This window comes from Watersipora subatra, chromosome 8 (genome assembly GCF_963576615.1).
Source record: "Watersipora subatra chromosome 8, tzWatSuba1.1, whole genome shotgun sequence".
NCBI classification, from domain to species: domain Eukaryota; kingdom Metazoa; phylum Bryozoa; class Gymnolaemata; order Cheilostomatida; family Watersiporidae; genus Watersipora; species Watersipora subatra.
In genome coordinates, this window is record NC_088715.1 from 7,094,139 (window position 1) to 7,120,877 (window position 26,739).

The 26,739-nt window shown below is 35.9% G+C and overlaps 2 protein-coding genes across 2 annotated transcripts in view; one reads left to right on the forward strand and one right to left on the reverse strand.

The window, feature by feature from the left end:
- Window positions 1–7,916, forward strand: part of LOC137402252 (NFX1-type zinc finger-containing protein 1-like) — a 74,987-nt gene extending 67,071 nt beyond the window's left edge. Inside the window, exon 22 of the mRNA XM_068088748.1 lies at window positions 7,798–7,916. Coding sequence (XP_067944849.1) covers window positions 7,798–7,916 — 119 coding nt within the window. The remainder of the gene's footprint in view (window positions 1–7,797) is intronic.
- A 5,863-nt stretch (window positions 7,917–13,779) lies between these two features.
- The window catches only part of LOC137402253 (NFX1-type zinc finger-containing protein 1-like), a 53,800-nt gene continuing 40,840 nt past the window's right edge, over window positions 13,780–26,739 (reverse strand). The window contains exon 12 of the mRNA XM_068088750.1: window positions 13,780–13,924. Coding sequence (XP_067944851.1) covers window positions 13,780–13,924 — 145 coding nt within the window. The remainder of the gene's footprint in view (window positions 13,925–26,739) is intronic.

Below are 26,739 nucleotides of genomic sequence, written 5' to 3' on the forward strand. Positions count from 1 at the left end.
TATTAACCCCTTTTATGGGTAAAGCGTTTGTCGCCTATATTTTGCACTCTCCTTCAGGAGGAAAGACATGAACCCTTTAGTACGCAAAAAATTTGCTAACTCGCATCTAACTTGTCATAGATCTCTAAATAAATATGCATTGGGAAGCTGAGAAATATCTCTGCCAGTTGTTATCTATTGCTTGCAATCAACCTGTGATGATATTGTAGCCTGTGTACTGCTTTGAAAATTGTTGGAGCTTTCAAGTTTTATTTCATTTTAGATTTGAAAAAAAAACATTTTTGTATTTATATTTACCAATGTTGCATTAAAGTTCATTGTACCCATTGATATGTTTGCCACAGTTTGCAGCCGAAACTGGTTTTTCATTCGCTATAGAAGAGGAGTTATAAGCAAAAATAGTAGTACATGTTCTATCGTAAAGACAACCGTTTTTTTACATATGTCGAAGTATCAAGACACTAAACAAGAAACTACTATTAGCCTGATACTATTACAGTATTACTTATTTCTATGGTGTTGTTTTCTAAACTTTGACGAAAAGCCGAGTCAGTATTAGTACCATTTTACTGAGCACTTAGGGTTCGTAAAGATCAAATAATGTCAAAGTGGCACTCAAATAGAGGTGGTGTTCAAATAGAGGGTGGTGCTCTATTATTCAACCCTTCTCCTATAGTGGCACTTAATAGAGGTGGTGTTCAAATAGAGGTGGTGTTCAAATAGAGGTGGTGTTCAAATAGAGGTGGTGTTCAAATAGAGGGTGGTGCTCTATTATTCAACCCTTCTCCAATAGTGGCACTTAATAGAAGTGGTGTTCAAATAGAGGTGATGTTCAAATAGAGGTGGTGTTCAAATGGAGGTGTTCAAATAGAGGAGGTGTTCAAATAGAGGTGGTGTTCAAATAGAGGTGGTGTTCAAATAGAGGCAGTGTTCAAATAGAGGTGGTGTTCAAATAGAGGTGGTGTTCAAATAGAGGTGGTGTTCAAATAGAGGTGGTGTTCAAATAGAGGTGGTGTTCAAATAGAGGTGGTGTTCAAATAGAGGTTATACAGTATATCATTCTAGCTGTTAGTTTTTAAATTACTGCTAGTACACTGGCAGTCTAGTGTGTCGTGCGAGATCATCATGTATATCTCCACTATATCCAACTAATAATTATCTCAACAGGTAGTAGGCCCCTACTAGCTTATACGGTAGGTTATCCAAAGTAATTTTGTAATTATGTAACTACCGGTGCTATGCTAGGCACGCGGTTCATATTTAGTATAATAAGAGCCGTGTCCGGCAATCTATCAGGAGTCAAGATAAAAGCATTAAATTTCGATTCCTGGGCTTAAGAAAAAGGATTTCACCGCATGAGAATCGAACACAAATATTTTGATTCTCAACAAAGCACACTACTATCTGCACCACCTGATTACCTGTTGATGACGAAGTGAGGTTTCGGTTAACGTTTTTGAAGTGAAGTAAAAACTACAGCACCGTAAATCGTTTCAAATTGTTTGTGAACTAAAGTACGTCTGCTCCTGAAATACAGTTTGTGTGCTTAAGATTTTTTACCCATGTCATTACTGACTAGGCAGCAAACCATTTACTATAAAACTTATAAGTTACTAGTTACTGTCTAGTGCACCATGAGAAACCATCACGTGCGCCAATGAAGGTTTTAAAAATTAGTAATAAAATACATTTTCATTTAAACTTAAAAAATTTAAATTATTTTCGCCTTTGTAGCTACATCAGAGGCAATGAATTTTCGCCATCTTTGACATGTAGGATTTCAACATGTAGCTCGTCACGTGTGGCATTTTTAGAGAAGAGCATACTGCATATTGTTTCATGTTTCACAGCTACATTTCAGATCAAACTAATCTTATTCCAAATAATGACTATTTTAATTTTTTAACATAATTTCGGTGATAAGCATAAATTTATATGACGTGTATATAGGTAATTATGACTACGATGTATAATCTATGTATATATAAATATCTGTGTTTGAACCCTATATATATTGTCTTTTTGAACCCTGTTTCCAGTTATAGCAATTCAAATAAAACAATGAAAAATTTGCATGGCCCTGGATTTGATTTCGGAACTTTCTTATTAAAAGGCAGCGAACTTTAACATCAAGCTACGTCTATAAAGCTATAAAGCAATAATTATAGTAGTTTATAGTAAAACTATTTTTTTGTTTTGTCTTATTGTAGAAACTACTCATTAATAGTTTTGCAGAATAGACTTTGTTGTTTAAAAAAATAAGCAAATCGTTGTAAATGAACGTCGAAGATGTTTAGCCCCCATCAACTTATATTAGAATTACGACGATCATCGTCTATAAAACCGGCAGTTAATCAAAAAATGAGAAAAGTTGTCGATGCAAACCAATAATACTGCAGTTACGGTACAGCCAACAAATTAAAAAATTAAGGCTAGTTTTTCCTTTTTGTATGACTAAAGAGGAAAGTTTAAAAAGATCTTGAAATGGATTAAGCAATCTACACCATATTCGGCTGTTCGTGTAACATAAACTTTCCAGGAGCGGATTATTTACTTTGCAGGAGCGTCTACTGTATTTAATTAATAATCATTATTATTTAATCAATAATAATAGTTGGACAACAAAGTGTAGTACAGCAACGAACAGTATCTGATGAGCGTTGGTGAGGGGGCTTCCGTTGTGCTCTTATATATTAAAGAGCCCGAACCTCTGACTCCGCGGCTGGCTAGCCCTTCTTCCTCTGGCCGGTTCGGCCGGTGTCTTCGACTCCTTGGACAGAGTTAAAAGTCAGCCAGCGTTTCTGGGTCAGGTAAAGGGTCGGCGGTGTCCTCCACTTGATATGATGAGTGAGTTAGAATGATAACCTTTTGCGCCCACAACATTGATTGAAACAAATATACAATTGTAATTCTGTTTGACCACATCCTATTGCAGCCATAGCGTCACTATGTTTACGAGACACAAAATCTGCAGAAGTGCTTGTGGAAAAATCTTAGCCTGTGGCCATTCATGTACTCATCCCTGTTCTCAATGTACAATGAGAAATGCCTGTCTACCATGCACAGACAAGTGTCTTCTCAAGTAAGCAAATGCTATATTTCACTTGTCTGCCTGTTCAGCCATAACCTTAAATCTTCTTCATAGTTTTTGATAGATTTTAGCTGTGAGACAATTTAACGCCAATTTGTGAGCCGATTTGGTATACCAGTCTTTATATATTCAACAAAAATTGAAGTGAAATTCCTATATTGAAAGGTAGATATGGTAAAGGATGCTTCAGTACTCTCACTCATAAAAACGCTACTACAATAACACGTGCCATCACAGACACTAACACCTTGCTAATCCACATTATAGAGCAACGTTATGTAAAATGAGCATTTTCTTCCAGTACTCATAATGTTACTTTACCATTCTTTATTTTTGGTTTCATGAACTAATCTACTTTGAATAGGATTGACCGGTAATAATAAAGTTTGTTTCTATCCATCATCAGATTACTTGTTGTGTTGTGACAACACGTGTTACAAAGTTCGAGGCAAAATATTTTGTACATCAAATTACAAAAAGACTCACCCATAAAATTGTGTGAAATACAGTGTTGAGATGTAAAAGACTGCTAAACTCTGTTATAACAGAATATTTCATATGAACAGAGTTTTATAACAACTTTAGATTAACTTAAAGATATAATTTGATGCTGAATTCCTATCAGCATTGTTAAGTTTGTCTGGGTTTGTATTTCTGAAAAAAATGTAAATATTGAATTTTAAGATTACTAAAAATGTGTGAAATTATTTTATAAACAGCATTGTAAAAACACTGATCTTTCTATTTTTCCGCAAATTAAAGTTCTAGGTATGAACACTCTTATAAATTTGTTGGGCTGATTCAAAATAGTCAGGTTTTCTTTCTCCTGTGAGAAGTTTGTACTGTTAAACTTCTGTAGTGTTAAACTTCTGTAGTGTTAAATTTCTGTAGTGTTAAACTTCTGTAGTGTTAAACTTCTGTAGTGTTCAACTTGTGTAGTGTTAAACTTGTGTAGTGTTAAACTTCTGTAGTGTTAAACTTCTGTAGTGTTAAACTTCTGTAGTGTTAAACTTGTGTAGTGTTCAACTTGTGTAGTGTTAAACTTGTGTAGTGTTAAACTTGTGTAGTGTTAAACTTCTGTAGTGTTAAACTTCTGTAGTGTTAAACTTGTGTAGTGTTAAACTTCTGTAGTGTTAAACTTCTGTAGTGTTCAACTTCTGTAGTGTTAAACTTCTGTAGTGTTCAACTTCTGTAGTGTTCAACTTTCACAGATTAAAATAATTTGTTCAGGGCTATAAAAAAAACCGTCAAAGGTTGGAGGAAATATTCCTATAACTAGGCACCTCATTTTATTCAAACCAATTTGCAGACTAACAGCCTAATGACAAATACATTGGTAGCTACAAATAGCATTCAAACAGACGCCTAATATAAAAAACAGAGACTCAACGTAAAAAGCTATGTTAAGTTATAGTAAACAAGAAAAAGATATTTTTATTTTTACAAGCAATTTGTATTAAACACACAAAATAGAACCAAACTTAGGAGTTCATAGTTTCAAAGGTGGCTGTGATGATAGCGATACACAGTACCAACTTATTCTAATGTAGACTAGTTAAAATTTACATCAACTTCTTTTAAATATTTTTCATTATTTTAAATTTTTTGTAATTTAGTTTAAATTTTCACGAACCTCTTCACGTATGTTTTAAGAAACTTAGAAACATTTTTGTTGAAAATCACTTCAAATGTAAAATTGATTACTTGCTCCAAATTTCACATTTCTGCTGAAAAATTCATAAGATTTAAGAATAAGGTTTGTATTATGTATGTTTTTCACTATGCTTGTTATTTATGTTTTATATGTATTTCTAAATTCCTTTTTGATGCGTTAACATTGTCAAGTTTGTGTATAATTGTATACCTTGTCCCACGACCAAACGAGCGGAGTGAAGTGTGGGAGTTTTTATGATAAGTGCATGTGCACACAACTTACGAAAATTATTCATCAACAATGAGACGAACCCTCGTCAGGAAATCTCATCAACAAATTTAAGCATCGTTATGTAAAGTCGTTAAAGTATAATAACAATACAAAACACATTTAAACTCATTTAAATACGTTACCAAGTCTTTGTAAACCGTCGGTATTATTTTAAAACTTACCCATTTGATCGGATTATACACAAATAGACAGACGAATTTCAACGAAAATCGCCGCAAAACACTTGAAAAGCTTGATTTAATGAAAGTTAAGACCGAAAATTAAAACGCCGAGGGACAGATAATAGAACGATCAAGTTTTGCGCATTTCACGAAAAAAAACGTGCACCTTTCACCAGTCTATAGCATTGTCGAATTGCCGACGGTTTTGGCAGTTAACATAGGAGTACAGAAATCGTTTCATTTTTGCCGATTTCAATTTTTTCATTTTCATTTGCCGACACATTTGAATACTTTCCCATTTTAACTGATGTCCAACGCAGTATAAGTAAAGCAAATGACGATGATATTTTTTAACCTTTCTTATGAGATTATTACAATAATTAATTATAGGTTTGGATGACTACAGAACAATGACTACGTAGTATAGACTTTCTAAAAATCTAACGCAGTGTAAGTAAAGGCAAGACGATGATATTTTTTCTAACGGTTGTAATGAGATTATTGCAATAATTAATAATAAGTTTGGATGACTACAGGACAATGATTACGTACAGATTTTCTTAAAATCTATATAAATATCACAACTTCGTGATATTGTTAGCTATGCCGTTTTGAAATGTAAACAAAATTGTGCATTGGTTGTTTATTATTGCTATATAAATAATATTGGTTATTCTAATAATATCAGTGCATTTTACTTATAATATTGGCCAATATTGCATTTGTTTTTTTGCAGAAGGAGATATATAAACATATAATCTTTTCCTTTCATTATTGCTATTTGTTGTATATAATAACACCCAGTACATTACAACTACCATTGCAGTTGTCCTATTTGACCGCTAATATTGCATTTCTCAACCATCAGTACCCTTTCTTTTTTCTAGTATCACTTTGGTCGTGGGCTGTATGACAGTGGAATTTCTAGTCTATTATGTTCTGTCATTTTTACAAATAGTGCCTGCTGTTAGATTACATGTACAGTAAAATTCGGATAACTCGCCCTCGGATAGCTTGAACGCATGGTTAACTCGAACGGATTTGTTTGGTCCGTTCCCACGCAATGATAAATTGCTTTAGACAACTCGACCTTAAATTCGTTAACTCGAACAGAATCGCTTTAGAATATCACTTTATTCCAAGCCATAGAGATAAACATCAACTTTTAGTAGTTCTTAGGCGTCATTATTACCACTATCGGCAAAATATTTTCGTTAACGACTTTTTTAAAGTGCAAAAAGTCAAATTTTACCAAACATCCGCTTTGGGATAGCCCTTTGAAAGCAAGGAAAAGCGAGGCAACCTTTGGATAAACTGAAAGAAAAATCGGCAAAATTGGTTTTTGTTAAAGGCTGACTTGCAACAAAATTCACATTACAGTTATTTGATATCAAAAGATTCACCATGTCTTACTCTACTGTGTTGTCAGTGCAAAATATGTGGGAATGTGATTACAAGCTCTTAAAAGCTCAAAAACGAACAGTTAATCGCAGCCATCACAAAACCGCAGTACATTAGAATCTCTTTCCAAAATGGCTCAAATGGGACGTAGTTGTACAAGATGGCTTCTGTTTACACTTTCACGCAACCTCATTCGTCGAAATATTTTCACAAATATACTTCACGCATTCAATAAAACCATGTCTATCATTCTTACGCGTCTATTTTATCGTCATTGTAATGCTGTCACTTTCAGCACCGATATCTCAAAACCCATCGGAATTTTTTTTAAATTTTTTAACTTTAGCTCGAAAAAGCATATATGATTGTCTGTTAAACATGACAAGCCTGTTGGTCACCTGTGATAATCGAAAAATGCTGCAGAAATTATTTGCAAAGTATGAGTCACATGATCAGACTACGACTAGACGATTAGACCAAGCCGAAACAAAACTGTAGAGTAGCGAGCATCTACATGTATATTTGATACAGGCTTTTCTGTAAAACCTGACGTGTTTGTTATAAACTAGTGCTACGAGAAGTTTCATATCGAGCCTTTTATTGGCCTTTCAATGTACGCGAGAACATCACGTGACAAAACAATAACCAAATGTAATGACTACGTCAGAGAAATAAACTGATTCCAATCTACGGCGGCTTTTCGTTTTTGAGCTTTTAAGAGCTTGTAATTACATTTCCACATATTTTGCACCTACAAAACAACAGAGCAAGACAAGGTGAATCTTTTGATATCAAATAACTGTAATGTGAATTTTGTTGCAAGTCAACTTTTAAAACGCTCAAAAGAAAAATAATTATGTCTTTTTTCTGAGTGTTTTAACCGCGATCAAGTTTTGCCTATTTTAATCTGACAACGTTATGGCAGTCACATCACCTAAAATAACAAACAATTCTCAAGTGATAGGAAAATATTTATACTTTCTAATAACAATTGTTAAAACATTACATGAGAGGTCCTTTAACTTGCAACAAGCCATCAATGCTTTAATTTATATATAGTTTGTATATGTACATGTATCTACTAATAAATACATAGATTTGTGACAGTACTCTTATAATTTGAACACTCTGATAACTCGAACACTTTCTTTCGGTCCCGTGAAGTTCGAGTTATCCGAGTATCACTGTGTTTGATTTAGGTGCAGTCACAAGCAGAAGTGTGAAGGAACATGCGGGAAACAATGCGTCTTCAGAGAATGCAAGGAAAAGTGCCAGAGAAAGTTCGTCTGTACGGATTGCCATCGTGTATGTAGATTAGCACAATTGCACGCTTTTGATAAACCATCCTAAATGCTTTACCACTTTAAAGCTTACTTTGATATACACAAGCAGGTTCCCTGGTCCTAGACAGTGTATCGATTGGAAAAGTACTTGAAATACCACAATTCCTTTTGAACTGTATATCAGCTTCAAACTTGTAGGAAACATTAAAAAACAATCAAACTCTATCATACAGAGTGAATAATTCTTATTTCGCACCCTCTGAAAAGTTGGAGAGAGAACTTAAGAAACACCCTTATTGTAGCAAACTGGATCTATATTTGTAATATTTGTTATTTTTTATGAATAGAAAGACAAGTAGTTTTAGTATATAACTTTAATTACTAATGAGAAAAAGCTCTTCAGCTTTGTTTATTTCTGAGCTTTTAAAAACTTGAATCAGTGTCATTATAAACTGTCCTGACGACAGCCATTTTCTTCTTCTCACTCAGTTTGAAATGTCCTCAATACTTTAGTGATATTTTTAGTCCAATCAACTTGAAAGTATGGAATTATACTGAAAATATATCACGCTCAAAGTGGCCAAAATTTTGCGACTTTAGCTAAACTGAAATAGAGAAAAAAAACAAAGTGAAACTACGTAGCCAGGTTTTCTCAGTCGTAGGATCTGATGAGGAAACGACTCCCTGTATTATTTCAAGTCTCAGGCCCGGGCTTGAAATTGTTAAATAAGACAATAACAGCGATGCTATAATATATGGTTGTAAGGCCCGTAATCGGCACTCTTCTCAAAATAAGTGAGGTTGGAACAGCCATTGAGTTCAGCTATTTGTAATATTTTACATAATGCAACAAGCAATAGAAAAATAATACCAATTTGTAGAAAATTAACATATTTAATTTATTTAATTAATTTGATAAAGAAAAATTGTTAACATGGCTGATATTGATATAAAGTCAATAGGAATGTTTGCTGGATTATTAATGATGCCAAGCTGCACTCATTGCGAGAGGCTATCTATTGATCAAGTACAGACAACTCCACATGCAGACTTGTTACGTATGCCATAAAATTCGAGCAAACTTTATTTTGTCTTGACGCTTTTACAACGTAAATAATCCGTTCTGGGAAACTTTACATTATACGAGCGTGTAGATTGCCTAATTCGTTGTAAGACTCCCCGAACTCACTCCCTTGGCCTTTCAAAATGTAAAAAAACGTCTTAATTTTATCTCTGCACAGTAACCGTGATATTATTGATTTGAATCTACAACTTTTCCCTTCTTTATCAATTACATCTACTTTAGGGTCTATAAAAACGGTACTTTGGCATCAAGTTAAGGGGAGCGCACACCTTCAGTGTCCGTTGTCCATTTGAATAAAATTTTTTAATCATTTCGCAACTTTAATATCTATGAAAAAATACTTAAACAATAATGTATGTCTAAAATAAAGTAAAATGAAAATAATACTTTACTATAATAAGATCGGAGTCACCAGGTGTAGAGAAAAGGATAAACAATAGTTTCTAACTATTTACTCAGTTTAGTAGACCGACACTCTAACACCTGCACCAAGTGTGGTAAAAGAGAAAATGATGTTTCTGAGGGCCAACTGTGGGAGTCTTGTTATTCAACTTAAATTCTAGAACTTTCACTGACTTGATACTTTACATTATATGGAATATCTTACGTAATACGAAGCAAAAACTGCATAAGTTCTTTACGTTAAGTGGAATTTTTGCAAAAACAGTTTTAGATCATAGGATTGTCTATTGCTATTTCTAACAGACAACATCTAGAAATTCTAAAAATAATGCAGTTTTATTAGTGAAAGAACAGTTAAGGATTAAACATACAAATCTAAGGTTAATATAAACTATATCTAGTGTCAGTTAGAGCAAGTAACACTGTGCATTGCTAATCGTCACTCTACCACATACACATTGCTGAACAAATACTCCTGTTCATGTCTCAAAGGTAAAGCAGCAATAGACAACTCATTTTTATATACTAGTATGTTATTTCCCCGAGTTGTTACATATAATTTAAGTTTTTACCTATAGATTTTCGCATTGATTTTAGTGTTCTACTTAATTGCTTGAAGTGTCTATTAATGTTTCTCGGTTCTGAGATAAATTAAAGGGAAAATTGATTCAGAATAATTGCTCAGACAAACAAAACAAACATTTGAACGAATCAAATTTGTATATAGTTTTTATTATAGAATTAATTTATTATTTTACACCCTTTTTCACTGCACGTCCAGACCTTATACACGGGTATCTCAACGGAAGTGTGACTATAGCTTAAGGGGTTAGTTGTGTTTCAGTTGCTTATTGGATAACTTGTTAAACATATAGGAGTAAAGTAATGAAGTTGTTTTCTCCCAGGAAACTGGCTGCAGAGGTCTATGCAAAGAGAAGTGTGACAAAGTATGCATACTGTGTCAGTTAAAAAACCTGAGACTTCAAAGTGACAGACCCTTCTAGAATATTCCCGAAAAAGAAAAATTAAGTGCTCTACAGTGTAGAGTCGCTCTAACAGAAAAAGGAGCCAGACTTAGAAATTATGTTTCCTTTTTACGCAGTTTGACTACGTGTTCTTATTTGTATTGTTCAGTCACTCAGGTGATTGATTATATATTCTCTAGTATGAATCACCACAAGAGTTCTATATTTGCTATGAATTATTTTTAAACAGAGCTTGATTTATTTTTAGAAATAGTAAGTTTGGAATATATTTTTTCAATAAAAATAATTTCATGCAAACCAAGTAATTTGATACACATTTACGTTTGATATAGTCTTAGTTTCTAAGACTATGTCTAAGAACTAGTTTGCTACGAACTATTTTTAGATAGAGCTTGATTTGATTATGAAAGTAGTAAGTTATAAAAATATATCTTTTGATTACTGTAGTTTCAAACAAAGCCAATAATTTTTGCTTTCTTATTTCCATTTGATATAGTTTGTTTCTAAGAAAATAAATGTAAGAGTCGAAACTTGATTAACTTGACAGACTTAGCTGAACTACCTGTTTTACTCGTTGTAGAGTTGCATACAAGAGTTTATTACGTTGTCTCGGTTTAATTTTGAAATCTTGTTCAGCTGTGGCAGGTTGACTCATGCTTATCATAGTAAATAAACCTCTAGGTAGATCCATTATGATGAGGTAACTGGTTTATTCACTGAGATTTCTTCTACTCCAAACAATCTAAAGTTTGTAGTATTCATAGCGGTTTCATGTAAAGTACCAGCTACCAAAATCGAGTAAGCTGTTCATGAAAATGTTGAAACAGAAATACAATAGAAGGAAAAAAAGGGAGGGAGTGCAGAGCGTGAAGAAAGAGTAGAGAGTAGAGGGAAAGGCGAAAGGAAGAGAAGAGGCAGAGAGAGGGGGCAAAGGGAGCAAGCAAAAGAGAGAGAACGACAGCACAGGTCCAAGTAAGATAAGCAAATACACCATAATTATAGTGAAAACTTTGATCGGACTTGGATACTAGTTATACCGCATTTTGTTCCCATTGTATGGAAATACTGCAAAAACAACACACCAATGGGGAATGCAGTCAGACGCAAGACGCCCAAAGACATCAAAATATCCAATAATTAGAAAATGTCAAAGGCAAATTAGAAACTTCCAAATTGGAGGAATCAATCATAGAAGCTGCGTCCACACCAGGTAAAGAACATGTCAAAGGGAAGTCGAAGCAATTAAACCTATCAACCACCATTACCAAAAAACCACCAGAGAAACATTAGAAATAAATTGAATGAGTCACATACAGATCTGCCACTCCTGTCAACCATGACCTAGATACCAGTAGTAAGTCATGTTTGCCACCCGACATGTCAACATCAAGTGCACCAGCTGAAGATTTACGCAAACAAGATATCTTCACATGCCTGACAAAGCATTGAACTTTTACTCTCAACCTACACCTACAGGCTAGCCATCCCATACGCCAGACATCTATATAAGAGAACAGCTCCAATGACTCAGCATCTCATTCTCTTCTCTCTCCCTCTCTCTCTCCCCCCTTTCTCCCCCCCCCCCTCTCCCCCCCCCTCTCTCTCTACCTATGAACTGTCATGACTCTCGTTTGACTGTCAAGACCAGGGGCGGGCAACGTGCGGGCCGCATGTGGCCCTTTGCCATTTATTGTGCGGCCCTTCAACTCCTCCCAGTAATTTTGCATATATAGATGCGTTTGAATGAGTACAATGCACTAAATATAAAAAATGCTACATAGTGGTGAGATTTTGTTGAAAGCATAGTGTAGTGTCCTTCACATCAACTGAAATCTTCAGTTGGCTTTAAACTTTAGCAGGTAGTGTTATATAACGTACATACATGTACTTACTGAAAAGATGCCATCTATTTATCATTCAATTCGTGTTCTGTGATATTTCTATACATGTATTTAGATCACAGTTACAGGTTTGTTTTACACATAGCATACACTGCAATGATGTAGTTGTTTACAAATAGCCATTCCCTTTCGATGATTGGTGTTTGTTCTTGCCCGTTATTGGTCAATTTACTTTAACAGTTACCTAACTGGTGATTAATAATTAAGTGATGTCTAGTCATGGCTACTAAAAGAAAAAGAACTGTGGCTGAAGATAACAGGAAATTCAATACTGAATGGTAGGATAAATACTTGTTTACATCAGTACATAACAAGACTGTATATTTAATCTGCTAGAAATCAGTAGCTCAAACCAAGGAATACAACATTAGAAGACATTTTGAAACAAATCATGGTGAAAAGTATGGCAGATACAACACAGAGGAGAAAAGACAACTTGCAGAAAAGTTGACAAAAATCCTGAAAGCGCAGCAGCAAGTGTTAACTCAATCACGTGAGGTTGACATTGACAATACTATAGTGAGCTTTGAGATTGCGAAGATTCTCACCAAACACCAAAAGCCATTTTCTGATGGTGAAATAGTAAAAGAGTGCTTACTAAAACTTGCTGAAGTTAAGTGCTCACAAATGCTAAAAGGTTTTCCAGATCTATGTATCTCTTTCACGCCGCACAATAGTCAGACGAGTAGAGGATATGGGCTCAGACATAGCATATCAATTAAAGGTGAAGCTGGGTAATATTGAATGCTATTCACTTGCATTTGATGAGAGTACAGATATCAGAGGCACAGCACAGCTGGCTGTATTTATTCGAGCTGTAGATAAGGATTTCAATGTAATTGAGGAACTGCTCGACTTAAACCCGTTGAAAGGTACTACAAGAGGTGTAGATACATATATTTGAAGGTGTTCAAGCGTCACTACAGAAAACGGGAGTTGAGGACTTCAGCAAATGTGTGTCACTGTGTGGAGATGGTGCATCATCCATGATAGGGGGTCACAATGGTCTTATAGCCAAAGTATGTGCGCTTCAGCCAGATGTTATTGCAGTTCATTGCATCATACACCAGGGGAACCTGAGCGCAAAAATTATCAATATGAATCATGTCAACTCAGTAGCCATAGAGAGTTTCAGGAGTTCTTGAGACACCTGGACAGCTAGTCTGAGGATGTTGTTTATTTTACAGAGGTTCGCTGGCTTAGCAGAGCATCAACATTGCAACGTTTCTGGCTATTACTAGATGAGATCATTTTATTTCTGAAGTTGAAACGAAAGTAAGCTCAAGAACTGTGTGATCCTCTCTGGCAAATGGACTTTGCGTTCATGATATCTCTCAAAAATTATCTCAACTCAACGTGAGGCTTCAAGGACAAGACAAGTTGGTACATGACTTGTTTAAGCACCTCCGAACATTTGAAAGAGATCTTCAGCTCTATGAGCAAAGTCTGCGTAAAAAAGAAGTTGATCACTTTCCCACCCTGAATCTGTCTTTAATGGCAACAACGAGATCCTGGATAGCTATGCTCAGAGAGTGCCAGTCTTTCGAGAGGAGATTTCCTCTCGTTTTACAAAGTTCAGAAGTCTCAGAAGTGAAATGACCATCTTTTCATTGCCTTGTACTTGTGAGATAAGCTCAGCAGCTATCCAGCTCCAGCTTGAACTGAACGAGCTGCAAGAGGATGACATTCTCATCCAAAATTTCAAAGAGATGCACTTAATTGGCTTTTATAAGTCCTTACCAACTGCAGATTACTGTAATGTAAAGCAGTTCGCCAGAAGATTTGTCTGCTTGTTTGGAAGTACATATACCTGTGAGCAACTGTTTTCCAAAATGAAGCACATCAAAAGCAAACTGAGAAGCAATCTGACTGACAATCATCTGCTGCATAGTTAGCATCTGTGCATATCAAGAATAGAACCTAACATTAAAAAATTGGCTAAAAATATCCAACACCAAGCTTCTCACTAACTATGAATATTATAAAAATATTATATTTCATATCTCCATACTTTACCTACTGTCTACTGTCATTTATAAATCCAATACAAACACGTTTATTCTTGTATTGTATTCAAGTTGTATATTATATGCTACTTTATGAAATTTTAATAAAGACAGAAAATACCAAATCAGGGTTGTATGATGCGGCCCTCGACAATAGTTACATTTTGCAAAATGGCCCTTTTCTTGAAAAGGTTGCCCACCCCTGGTCAAAACTCACAGCCACCATACGGTACTGAGCAAAGGATGTAACTTTCATTAGCTATTCTAATCTTTTGTCATTAATATTATTTTGGTTTTAGAATTTTGTTAATTGTGTGTTTCATTGTTTGACTTATAGAATAAAGAAGTAGCTTTTATTGGTAAATATCATTATTACTTACAACAGCTTAACACCTTCACTTGTACCTGAACCAGTTATAATCAAATTAGTTCTGATAAGCTAAGCAAAAGTGCACAAACTAAACATAGTCAAAATAGAATAATATGACAAGCAAATTCAACACTGATGTTGTGTATGGATTCGGATTAGTTATGCAAAACGTAATTTCATTGTAACCACCCATAACACCATTATTTAAAAAAGATACAATGTTTAAACAAATCAAATAATCTACTTGGTATGCAAAACCCTAATCCTACACATTTTGTTCAATCATGATTTAAAAATACTGGATAAACCACAAGTAAATAAACATCAAACAAGTAAACACAAAAATAAACCATGCTTGGGAGAACTCGGCTTCGGTTTCTTCCGAACATGATTTAAAACCATCAACCTAGTTTTGTTAGACACCACATGAACTTCTCTCTTAGTGCATTTGCTCCGGAAGTGATTCTTGCCTCCACACGCTTAACATTCTTTACGAAACGCTGAGCATTTTCCTTTGCAGTGGTCATACACACAAAATTACAGCTCTTGATTTTATGAGATGGTGGCACAGGGATTTGGTTCACAGCTCACTTTTCATCAGATTTGATTGTCGCTATACATTTTTCACCTAAAGTCTCAGCAAGTTGACATTTCATCACATAAGAGGCTATGGTTATATATATCCCATGACTTACAGAGACAATTCTATTTTGCATTTAAATGCTGCTCCTGAATATTATTAAAGTGTACTAAAATCATCTTGTCACACTCGCCTTCAAACACATATTTACTAGGTTGAGTTTTAAGTTACTCCACAAAAATGACATTGGTCTCATCATCACCTTGTTTCATGGACATAAACACATACCATTCATCCGAAAGGTTTATCTTCCAATTACATTAACCCTTCAACTTATTCAAGACATAAGAGAGACAATCACCACCCTTAACCGGATCATCAGTGTCATCAAATTCAAACTGGTCTAAAACCTATACAGCTTCATCTCTATGGCAGTGTCTCAAGATAGTGATCCGTCTAGTCCATGCAACAACATTGGCGTCTGGCCAGGTCCCATCATTTTCTCCCGGTTCAGTAACCAAATTTGTAGCAACTAAATAATTCTCAAAACGTTTTCTCCATCTTTTCCAAAAGAGAGCCCAGTAGATAAAACAAGCCCCAAATTGCCCAGGTTAGCCATACCAGCAACCACCGTGAGCCAAAAAGACCTTGCACAAAACAACTCATGGAGTTAGCAGCAAAATCAATCTCAGAGCCAAGGGTAACTATAGGCAGAGTTCCTTCAATCGGGACTCCTTTGCTGCCACCGCGTTATATGTTAGTATTCTACCTGTTGTAGCTGTTGTATTGTATCTAATTGGCTAACCAGGCCTAATCTACTGCAGTATATGTACATGTATCATGGTATAAAATAGTTATGTCACTAGTCTCATTTGCTGTTTTCTCATGTTAGAGGTAATGAAGGCATAATTCGAACTGAAAGGATCAAAATTTTAATTATGCTAATTGTAACACGAAGCAAAGAAAAGTGAAAGAAAAAGAATCCGGACAGACAGATTGTGAGACAGATCAAAGAACCTGTGAGCGACAAAGCAAAGAATAACTTTTTACATCACTGTAAAGAAGAGCACAATAACATTGATTGCAGTCGGGTGCATATACATATCATTATATGATGGGACTTATGGGTCTCATATGTATCATGGTATAAAATAGTTTCAATAGTTTTCTATAATTCAATAAATGCTTATGGTCTCTTTTTAAAAATAGGTACCCTATTGACTTGTCTTCACTTTAACGGAAATCAGCCAGTATTCAACGAATGTCAAAAGAATCGATGTAAGGGATGGAGCATGTTACCGTGTCAGACACTCAAACAAGGCCGTACTAAGCAGGCCAGAACCGAACCCTCTTTTGTGATTCAATGTCCTCAAAAGTTTCATAGCTCCACAATTTGATATATGTAGCAATGTCGGCATGACCACTATCACTAGCCCTGCAAATTACAGAGTTAGAGATGAGGTTGTCAATTGTAGTAAAAACTAATTTAAAATTTTGAAGAGATGGGTTATGTCTGCGTTTGTTACCCAATTATTCAGTTGAGAAACAACGTTAGTAGAATATTGTCTAGCACCAGAAATTAGCTTAAAGAATAGCTTGGAATTGCAAGATTGTCATGAGCCAGATATTTTAGCGTCTAAAAACTTTCTATAGTCTCTCTTGATCAATTTCCTAGATAAATCTGACATGAGTTTCAGCTAGTATTGATTGTACACTGTTGGATAAAGCCCGTTTATATGGGAAAAATGATGCTTTTGGCTAATATGTATTTAGCCTTTTAAAAATCCAGTATTTTCTGGCTTGTAATTTGATCATTGGTACAACGCTTTAGACTAAGTGATGTATTTTTTTAAAGAACTTCGTAATTGGTCTGTGGACATACTAGAGCTTAAATCTGCTATAGGTTTTATGTGTAGTTTCATTGTAGCCACTGCTATCTTTGGCTGTCTAGCCTCACTAAACATATAAATGTATTTTGGAGACTCAAAACACTTGTGATACTCAGATGCGGAAGATTTTCCAACTCCAAAACAAAAGCTATGTGGTGAAAAAACCAGTCCTTCCATCTCTGAACAGAGGTAGCCGGTCAAATTAGAAAAAAATGAGACGAAGGATGCCTCACTTCAAATGTCTTGCAAAATCTATGAGCTGGGATACGTTATGGACTCGAGTCAAAAATGAAAACTCCTTAGCTGGCACTCATTATGATTTAAGGATGTGTCCCATCTTATCGTTCTAATGAAGCTCTAAAAAAATTAAGGTCACTCAATAATAAAAAGTTGAGGCTGGAACTGTAACTCAGTGAAAGAGAAAGAAGACTAGTAAATGGAATGTGTGAACAACGAAGCAAAAAGTCATTTTAGCATCACCGTAAATAACAGCCCGGTAACATTGATTAACCTTTGTGCAGCTTAGTGCCTATATATAAATCTCCGTCTGCCATTTTTACATTTATAGCGATCATAATTTAGCAAAAGAAATCTGCTTCACACTAGATTTTAACTCGGAACCTCCTATTCTGCAGACATGCTCATTGACCATTACACTACATGCTAATTTGCTACACTAAGTTATAATTACGCCTAACAATCAAAGTACTCTTGGCTTCACATCAGTGCTGACTAGTCGATACTAATCGGATGTTGAAAAAAGGTGAATCGGGTCAGCTGTCGGGCATTCCTCATCTAAGGAGTTACGAGTGCAGATGATACTTGGCTGCTGCACGGACTAGTCTTAATACTGTCAGGTATATGTTAGTACAGTATTACACGGTGTCAGAATAATACAGGCTTGATGGCTACAAGATACAAAACAATTGAAATCATTGAACAACTAGTCAGACTGTATTATGTATTTTTTTGTGAAAGGTTGAAAATTTTTTGGCTATATGAACAATTCTGCTTACTACTGTATGATTCGTGGTTGAGGATTTGGAAGAATCCTTGGTAGCATAAATACAAAAGCATATTTTATTAGTATTGTCACAAAAGCAGGAACAAACTGGGATAGATGTAATATTTAGAGACAATCAAATTTAAATTTAGCTTGTGTGTGAATTTGTGGATGAATCCGACATTATAGAGAATACTATTTTGTGTACAAATATAGATTGGGGAGATGGCTGAATCAAATGAAGATGACCATTTTGTGCGAAAGTTAAATTAAATCTAAAAGACAATTCAACATAATAAAAATTGCTAAAAAATATGGAGAGATGAAACCAGAGGAACAAATAGCAAACTTATTGATGCTAATGGACCTTGAGAAAGTTCCCATCTACGACCAACTCGAGTTTCATGATACAGCAGAGGGACAAACAAAGACCTTGGTCAATGTGATTGCCAAGTTTGATCGGCACTTTAAACCTATTAAAAATATGAAAGGGTGAAATTTAATAGCACAAAACAAGGAAATATGTCGATTCACCAGTTCATCACTCAAGTATGCACCCAGGCTGATAATTGTAATTATGAAATTATGAGAGACCAGCTAATTCATGACAGGATTGTGATCGGAGTCAATGACAAGCTAAGAAAGCAGTTAGATAGACATCGATAATTTATGTGTGGCTAACTGTGTACAAAAAGCAAAACAATATGTTTCTCACTTTGCCCAAGCTGGAACGCTTGTAAGAAAAAATTCTGATGAAAACCTAGACTATGTAAAGCAGTCAGGGACAGCAAAGGGTTGGCGGATGTAAAAATAAATGTGTTTTCTGTTACGAAGATTCTCATCTGAAAGAAAGATGCCCCGCGAGAAATTCAACATGTCACATTTGTAAAGAAAGAGTACATTAGGCGAGAGCGAAAGTTTGCAAAGAAAAGTACGAGAAGTGATAAGACAGATGAACTTACACAAGAATCTGATGATATGGCTAGCTTATATTTGGAATCAGAATCTGAATGATTAGATGTGGGAACACTAGACAATATCACTGAGACTTATAAAGCTCGGATGGTAAACTTGAAGCTTAATTCACAAGATGTACAGTTCAAAATTGATATGGGAGCTGCTGTGACAGCAATTCCAACTACATATGGCTAGGTTTATGAACAACGTCACTCAGTCTGAAAACGTTCTAAAGGGAGCAAACTTGGGGTGACTGGTCAAACTGAGGCAATATTGAGCTGTCAGAAGTACAAGTTAAGGAGACGGTCTATCTGGTGAAGAACTCATTGACACTACTTCTAGGTAAACCTGCAATACCGAAACTGGGATTAATTAACTTTGCTGGTAGAATGGAGTATGATTCAAGAAAATAATGGATTATGAGATACTTAGAGATGTTCAGAGGTCTTGGGTTGATGAACGCCGAGGTTAGACTCACACTAAAAGATCAGTGCACTCCTTCCATCCAATCAGTTCCATTGAGGGTAGCTGCAGCTCAATAAGGGCAGTTACTGGAGGTACTAAATAAAATGGAAAGTTTAGGAAATAATTGAGCGCATTGAAGAACTAACTCAGTGGTGTGCACCATGTATAGTTGTTCTAAAGAAAAATGGGAAGCTCAGGGTATGCATAGACTTCACCAATCTTAACAAATCAGTTAAAAAAGAATAGCATCCACTACCTACTGCAGAAGAGACATTGAGTGAATTGGGCCACTCTTGAGTATTTAGTAAGCTAGATGCAAGTTGCGGCTACTGTCTACTCAAGTTAGAAAACAGTTGCAAAACTTACTACCTTTATTATCCCTTTTGGAAAGTACTTTTGGAAACGTCTCGCACTCGGCATCAGCAGTGCACCAGAAGTATTCTAGCAAGAGATGCAAAAGATATTGGTAAATCTGAAAGGGTATGTGTCAGACGGATGACATGCTGGTTCATGGGGCTACAAAGAAACAATATGATGATCATCTACTCTTTATTAGAAATGCTGAAGAAAGCAGGAACTACATGTACACTGAATAATGAATTGGAGTCTATGAGATCAAGTTTTTAGTTCACATAGGTAGATGAGGAATCTGAGCTAACCCTTACAAAACTAAAGCCGTTCTTGAGTTTCCTACCCGATCTAACAAGAAGGATCTCAGGCAATTCTTTGGCATTGTAAATTATTTAGGCAAATTTTCTTCTCGCTTAGCTTAGTCTACGAATCATTTACGTAAATTACTTGGAATGATTGTGAATGGGTGTGAGGACAAAATCTAGTAAAACAGTTTAACCATGTAAAAGGGTTACTGGTAAAGACAATGATCCTCGCTCCATATTTAGTTGCAGCAGAGGCAATGGTGAGTGCAGACTCAACTTCATTTGGTTCTTGAGCAGTTCTGTTACAGAAGGTAAATGGTGATTGGAAACTTGTGGCATATGCATTGCGCTCACTCCTACAAAGAAGTGATATGCACAGGTTGAAATGGAGGCATTGGCCACATGCTGGGCTTGTGATAAGTTTTCGAATTATATAGCTGGAAAAAATATAATAGTAAAAACGGGTCAGAAACCATTGCTAGCGATTTTGGCGACAAAGGAACTAGCTAAGCTACCCATCAGAGCTCAATGTTTTTTTATTGAAAACAATGTCGTACTTTTATAAAGTAGTTTACACCCCAGGCAGAAAGTTGGTACTAGCAGACGCACTCTCCAGATTTCCTTACTTGGAAGGAGAAAGGGTTATCAAAGATATGGCTGATTCGTTAGGAGTGTCGGAAAAATTAGAGGAACTCACAATAGCATCGGGACGCTTGGACAGAATTAGAGCCATGCTACTAGAGAATGAAGTTGGAATTTTTCTCTTGAAATACATTACCAGTGGTTATCCAAACAGCAAATGTGTCCCAGACGTTCTAAAAAGCTTATATAGTTTTAAGGACAATATAACTCAAGTAGAAGGGGTTGTGTTTTTTATGAACAGAGTATTCATTCTGGAACTATAATGCGAGAGGGTACTCACTGATATTCATAAAGAGCACCAGGGTGAAAATAAATAAACCACGAGAGCAGTAGAAGTAGTCTGATGGCCAGGAATGGCAGAGGACATAAGACCTTGGTGTCAAACTGTGAAATATGTGAACAGTACCATTTCAAAGCCAGAGAACATCTAATATCAACACCACTTCCAGAGAGGCCGTGGTGGAGAATTGCTCTGGAATTGTTCGAAAAGGACCAGAAAACATACCTTGTTACTATAGATTATTAGAGTAGGTTCATTGTAGTGGATGAGTTGGAAGACTCAACCGATGCACAAAAAAATTGTAGTAAAGTTGAACATGTATTCTATTTGATAGGTGCGCCAAACACTATAATCACGGATACTGGTCCCCAATTTGCATCGGAGAAGTTAAAAGAGCTACACAAAAATAAAATGTTCAACATGTAACTATCTCTCCTTGTAATCAACGAAACAATGGAGAAGCCAAACATACAGTTCATACTGTAACTTCTATGATGAGTAAGAATGTAGATTTACAGGCAGCCCTTGTTATGTACAGAGACACACCCATAGCCTATGGTTCTTCTCTATGTACAGAGACACACCAATAGCCTATGATTATTCTCCATCACAGCTTCTTCACAGTAGAACCCTGAACTCTTAGGGATTTGTGTCTGAACAAAAAATAAATAGCAAAAGACTGAGAAAGTTTGAAGGGGAGCAAAGGACTAAGCGAGCAGTCTGGTACAATAACCGGCATGCCAGAAAAGAGAGAAGTCCTCTCCAAATTAGACAGCCAATCAGTATTTCAGACCTAAACAAGACGCCAAGAAAAGCAACTGTTATAGGAACTAGAAGCAGAGAAGTTGCGGCTGTTGGTGAATCAGGGAATGTATTGCGTAGAAGCAGAGCACTAATATCACGGACCTGTATGAATGCATCATCAACTCAAGAGGCATTAATATCTGATAACAGTGCACTAATGGACAGAGAAGCCGCTAACACATCAAGTGATTTTTCATTATATTCCAGACAACCTACCAGTTCAAAAGGTGAAAGACAGGGCCATTATGAAAATGAACAGGCACTGCCCGTAGCTCACAAATCTCCCAAAATCAGAACAACAAGCGACCGACAGATTAAACGACCCATTAGGCTAAAGTTATAAAATTTAGTCTTCAAATGTTCATGTGCATTAATATTGTTTATTTTCAAAATATGAAAACAATAATACTAAATAAGTCGATATTAGGAGTTGGAGGACCCCTGTGGCAGACAATTTTCATACCGGGAGCAAATTGGGTGCGTTTATTGTGTCATATTTCTCAAAACCTATGCATTTTTAGGGACTTTGTAATTTACCTACATACATATAGGCCCAGTTGAGTTTTTTAGACTTAATAAGGAGAAATATTGAATGCCTATAAAACCTCCATATGGCAATCTGCAGGATATGTTAACACCATTGATGAGAATGCTACACACAAATAACATTAATGTAGTATTATGCACGGTGTATCCAGTATGCCTAAATTGATATAACAACAGCTCCAAAGATAGGCACCAAAGAAATACTGTGTTCAGGGCAGTATCCACCTGTTTGAAAATGGTACTGCGAGGAGAGTCCAAGAGGGGTGCCGACCGCCCTCTCGGTGGAGGGGGGAGGAGGGTCCGGGGGTTCTCCTTCGGGAAAATTTTTAGTATAACTAATCAAAATGGTGCAAATCTAGCACACTTGGCTCCTGATGGGGCACATGTTCTAACACCAAATCTTACATTATAATCCAGTTTTCTAAATATAAAACTGTTTATTGAGATTGTCTTTAACAACGCTTATTAAAAATATAATGTGAATGAGAACTGCTAAAGGGGTTGGCCACAGCTAGCATGAGGTAGAATTATCAGCGAGTACAATGCTGAATGGTGTAGGAGACGAGTAGTCTCCTATAAAATAATTTAATTAAATAATATTGTAGAGTTGAATGGTAAAATTAATAGAGCACCATGTTAAAAATAATGCACTTATACTATAGTCTATAATACTGAGCAAGTAGTAGAAGATTTAAGTTTGAGCTATGCATGTTACATGCATAGCTCAAATTTAAATCTGTTTCTATGAACAAAATCTCCTGTACATAAGCATTCATTTACATACCTACTACTACAAAAAATACAACCATGTACAATTGTCTCTGTATGAAATGCTTGGAAGTATAACTTTTGGTAGAGTCCAACGCTATAATGTTGACGTGCGAGCTACCATAACGATCGTTTTTTTCTGTATATTCCAAGTATAATAAAAGTCTAAAAAGTTTACATCACTTCTACCATCTGAATTATTGTTATTCTAATCAAACCAAAAACCACTTACGATCGGAGGATCAAATAATATTTTATTTTACCGTTTTGAACACAGGTGTCCTTTAGCGGAATATTGCCGAAGCTGAGGCCGGGCCGTAGCCTACACACACACAAAAAATAACATTTTGTTTTTTGTGTGTGTAGACTACGACCCGGCCTCGGCTTCGGCAATATCCCGCTAAAGGACAACCGTGGTTTCGAAAGTCGAACCGATGTTGACCGGTATTTCCAGCTTTTATTCTTTTCCAAGGAGGCGCGATTTTTTTAGCACAAAGCATTGCTTTTCGGATAATTGCTTCATATCTTAATTTACCGGCTAATATATTGTTGATGATATCTAAAACTTACTAGCATTCATATCCTTTGTTTAACGTTACAAGACGGCAGCTTTATAAACACCGACTGAAAGCGACATAAATGCCGTTTCCCCACGCAACCGATAAACGACATTTTGGTCATTTCCCCAGCCAAAGTATTAAAATCAAGCAAAAATGACGTGAATTCCGGGATTTTGAGCCTCAAAAAATGGTACCACTATGGCAGTAGCTGCAGTATAAGAGGATATGAGTGAATGAGTTGATACGGAGCCTTGTTGTAGTTGAGAATCAACTCATCATAAATTTCAACATGTCTATGGGTTTTGCAACTCCTTGCATGCATAAGAAAGTGTTTACAAGAAGGCAGCACTCCTATGCATTTAGAGCCCATTTCCTTCGAGATGGTCTTCATCCTGGCAGAATGGTTACTGAAGACCGGAAAAAGGAAATTTGGTGTGTCAATATTATTAATATAAAGAAAGTGACCCCATCAATAAAAATGTGCATATATAGAACACTAACTCTATTCACATCAAATTTTCACCTTTACTTGTCATTATATGCCGTTTTGTCAATGCATCTGCATTACAATTATGGTGTGTTGGCACCTGATGTATATGGGAGACTAACATTATTCACAGTTGTTTTTTACGCGATTGCCATTATTATTATTTGCCGTTCGTTCAACCTATCTATATACAGTCAAACATGGATAACTCGCCCTCGGATAGCTCGAACATATGATTAACTCGAACGGTTTCTTTGGTCTGTTCCCACGTAATGATAAATTGCTTTAGATAACTCGACCTCAACTCTGTTAACTCGAACTGTTTTTTTGCCCAACGGCGACCGAAACGGTTGTTATCGCTTTAGAAAATCACTTTATTCCAAGCCATAGAGGTAAACCTCAACTTTTCGTAGTTCATAGGCGTAGTTATTGTCACCGTCGACAAAATATTTTTGTCAACGACTTTTCTAAAGGTTTGGTGTAATTTGATTTTTACAAAACATCCGCTTAGGGGTGGCCCTTCGGAACCAAGGATAAGTGAGGTAACCTTCGCATAAACTTAAAAAAAATCGGCAAGATTGATCTTGGTTAAAACGCTCAAAAGAAAAAGATGTCTTTTCTTCTGAGCATTTCAACAACGATCAAATTTTGCCAATTTTAATCTAAAAACGTCCTGGCAATAACATCACCTCAAACAACAAACCAATCTCGAGTGATAAAAAAATCTCTATACTTTTTGATAAAAAAGTTTTAAACTTTACATTAGAAGCATTTAATTGGAAACAAGCCATTTATGCTTTTGATTTATATTATAGTTTGTATATATACATGTATCTACTAATAAATAAATAAATACATGGACTTGTGAAAGTGCTCTGATAACTTGAACGCTCTGATAACTCGAACACTTTCACTCGGTCCCGTGAAGTTCGAGTTATCCATGTTTGACTGTAAATAAATCTCAAAGTTTGTTGTCGTCTGCTGTTGTCTGTTCAGATATCTGCCTGTCCATTTACAGCTATTAAAACCTTCGAATGAAAAGCTCACTACGTGCTGGATTTGAACTCACAGAGATCACAATCGCAAGTTTCAAACCACACGCTCATTTTATTTAACCACTGAGCTATACAGTCCTTAACATTCCAATGATCCAATCATATACCATATACACAAGCTAAATGACGTATTAATTAAAACTCTATGAACTTTATGAAACACAATGTTTTTCATCTTTTTGTGAACTTCTATTTCCGGTTTTTCGTAAGGTTAAACTGCTTAAGATACTTTTCACGCGAACATTTTTATTCTCTCGAGTAGGAATGGACTCTACATTGTCTCAATGTTCGGTCAGACAAAGACAGTACAACATCCCATTTTTTACAGTTGTACCGGTATCGAGAGGTACCAGTAGCATTGTATTCAATGTTTTGATAGAAAGCTTCTGCTGGAGCAGTAACATTTTTATACACAAACACTTCTACGCACGAATTTTTATTATTAATTCTACCTAGTCAGGATCTTATTTTGTTTTCTCAGTTAGTATTACTAGTATCATTACTAAATCATCTTTTATTGTAATGGTAGCAAAACAGACTTTATTTAGCCATTTTTTAATAATTATTTCACATTTTCATTTAAACACTTTTATAGTTGTTTCATTTTGTTTCTTATTTATTTGACCTGCACAAAACATTTTTCTCATGATATGAAGTTGGAAAGTTAGAATGATAACTGTTGTTATATAGAAATAAAAATAAGTTTTCTGTGCAGACTTTTATTACCCGAGCAACGCAGTGCATTTAGTAGTTTATGATGTGTGAGACTGCTGTGAAGTTTACTCTGATTTTACAGTTAAGGTGTTGAAGTGGATGTAATGTAGGTTAGTGAACTAAGAAGAGTTGCCTGATCCCTGACCTTTTTGTTTCAAAGGGGTCGTAACCCCTAACTTGTCGCTGCTTCAGTAAGGGAAAAACACCACTTCCTTTGGGTCCTGACAAGTGGAAATGCCCAGAGAGATGCAACTGTCCTGGTGGTGCACTGTGATGCTGGTACGATCTGAGATGCTGGTGCAATCTGAGAGATTGTCAGCCTAGTTGCTTATTAGAAATAATGCTTGCTGGTGCAAATGTGTATGCTGGTGCAATGTGTATGCTGGTGCAATGTGTATGCTGGTGCAATGTGTATGCTGGTGCAATGTGTATGCTGGTGCAATGTGTATGCTGGTGCAATGTGTATACTGGTGCAATGTGTATGCTGGTGCAATGTGTATGCTGATGCAATGTGTATGCTGGTGCAATGTGTATGCTGGTGCAATGTGTATGCTGGTGCAATGTGTATGCTGATGCAATGTGTATGCTGGTGCAATGTATATGCTGGTGCAATGTGTATGCTGATGCAATGTGTATGCTGGTGCAATGTGTATGCTGATGCAATGTGTATGCTGATGCAATGTGTATGCTGGTGCAATGTGTA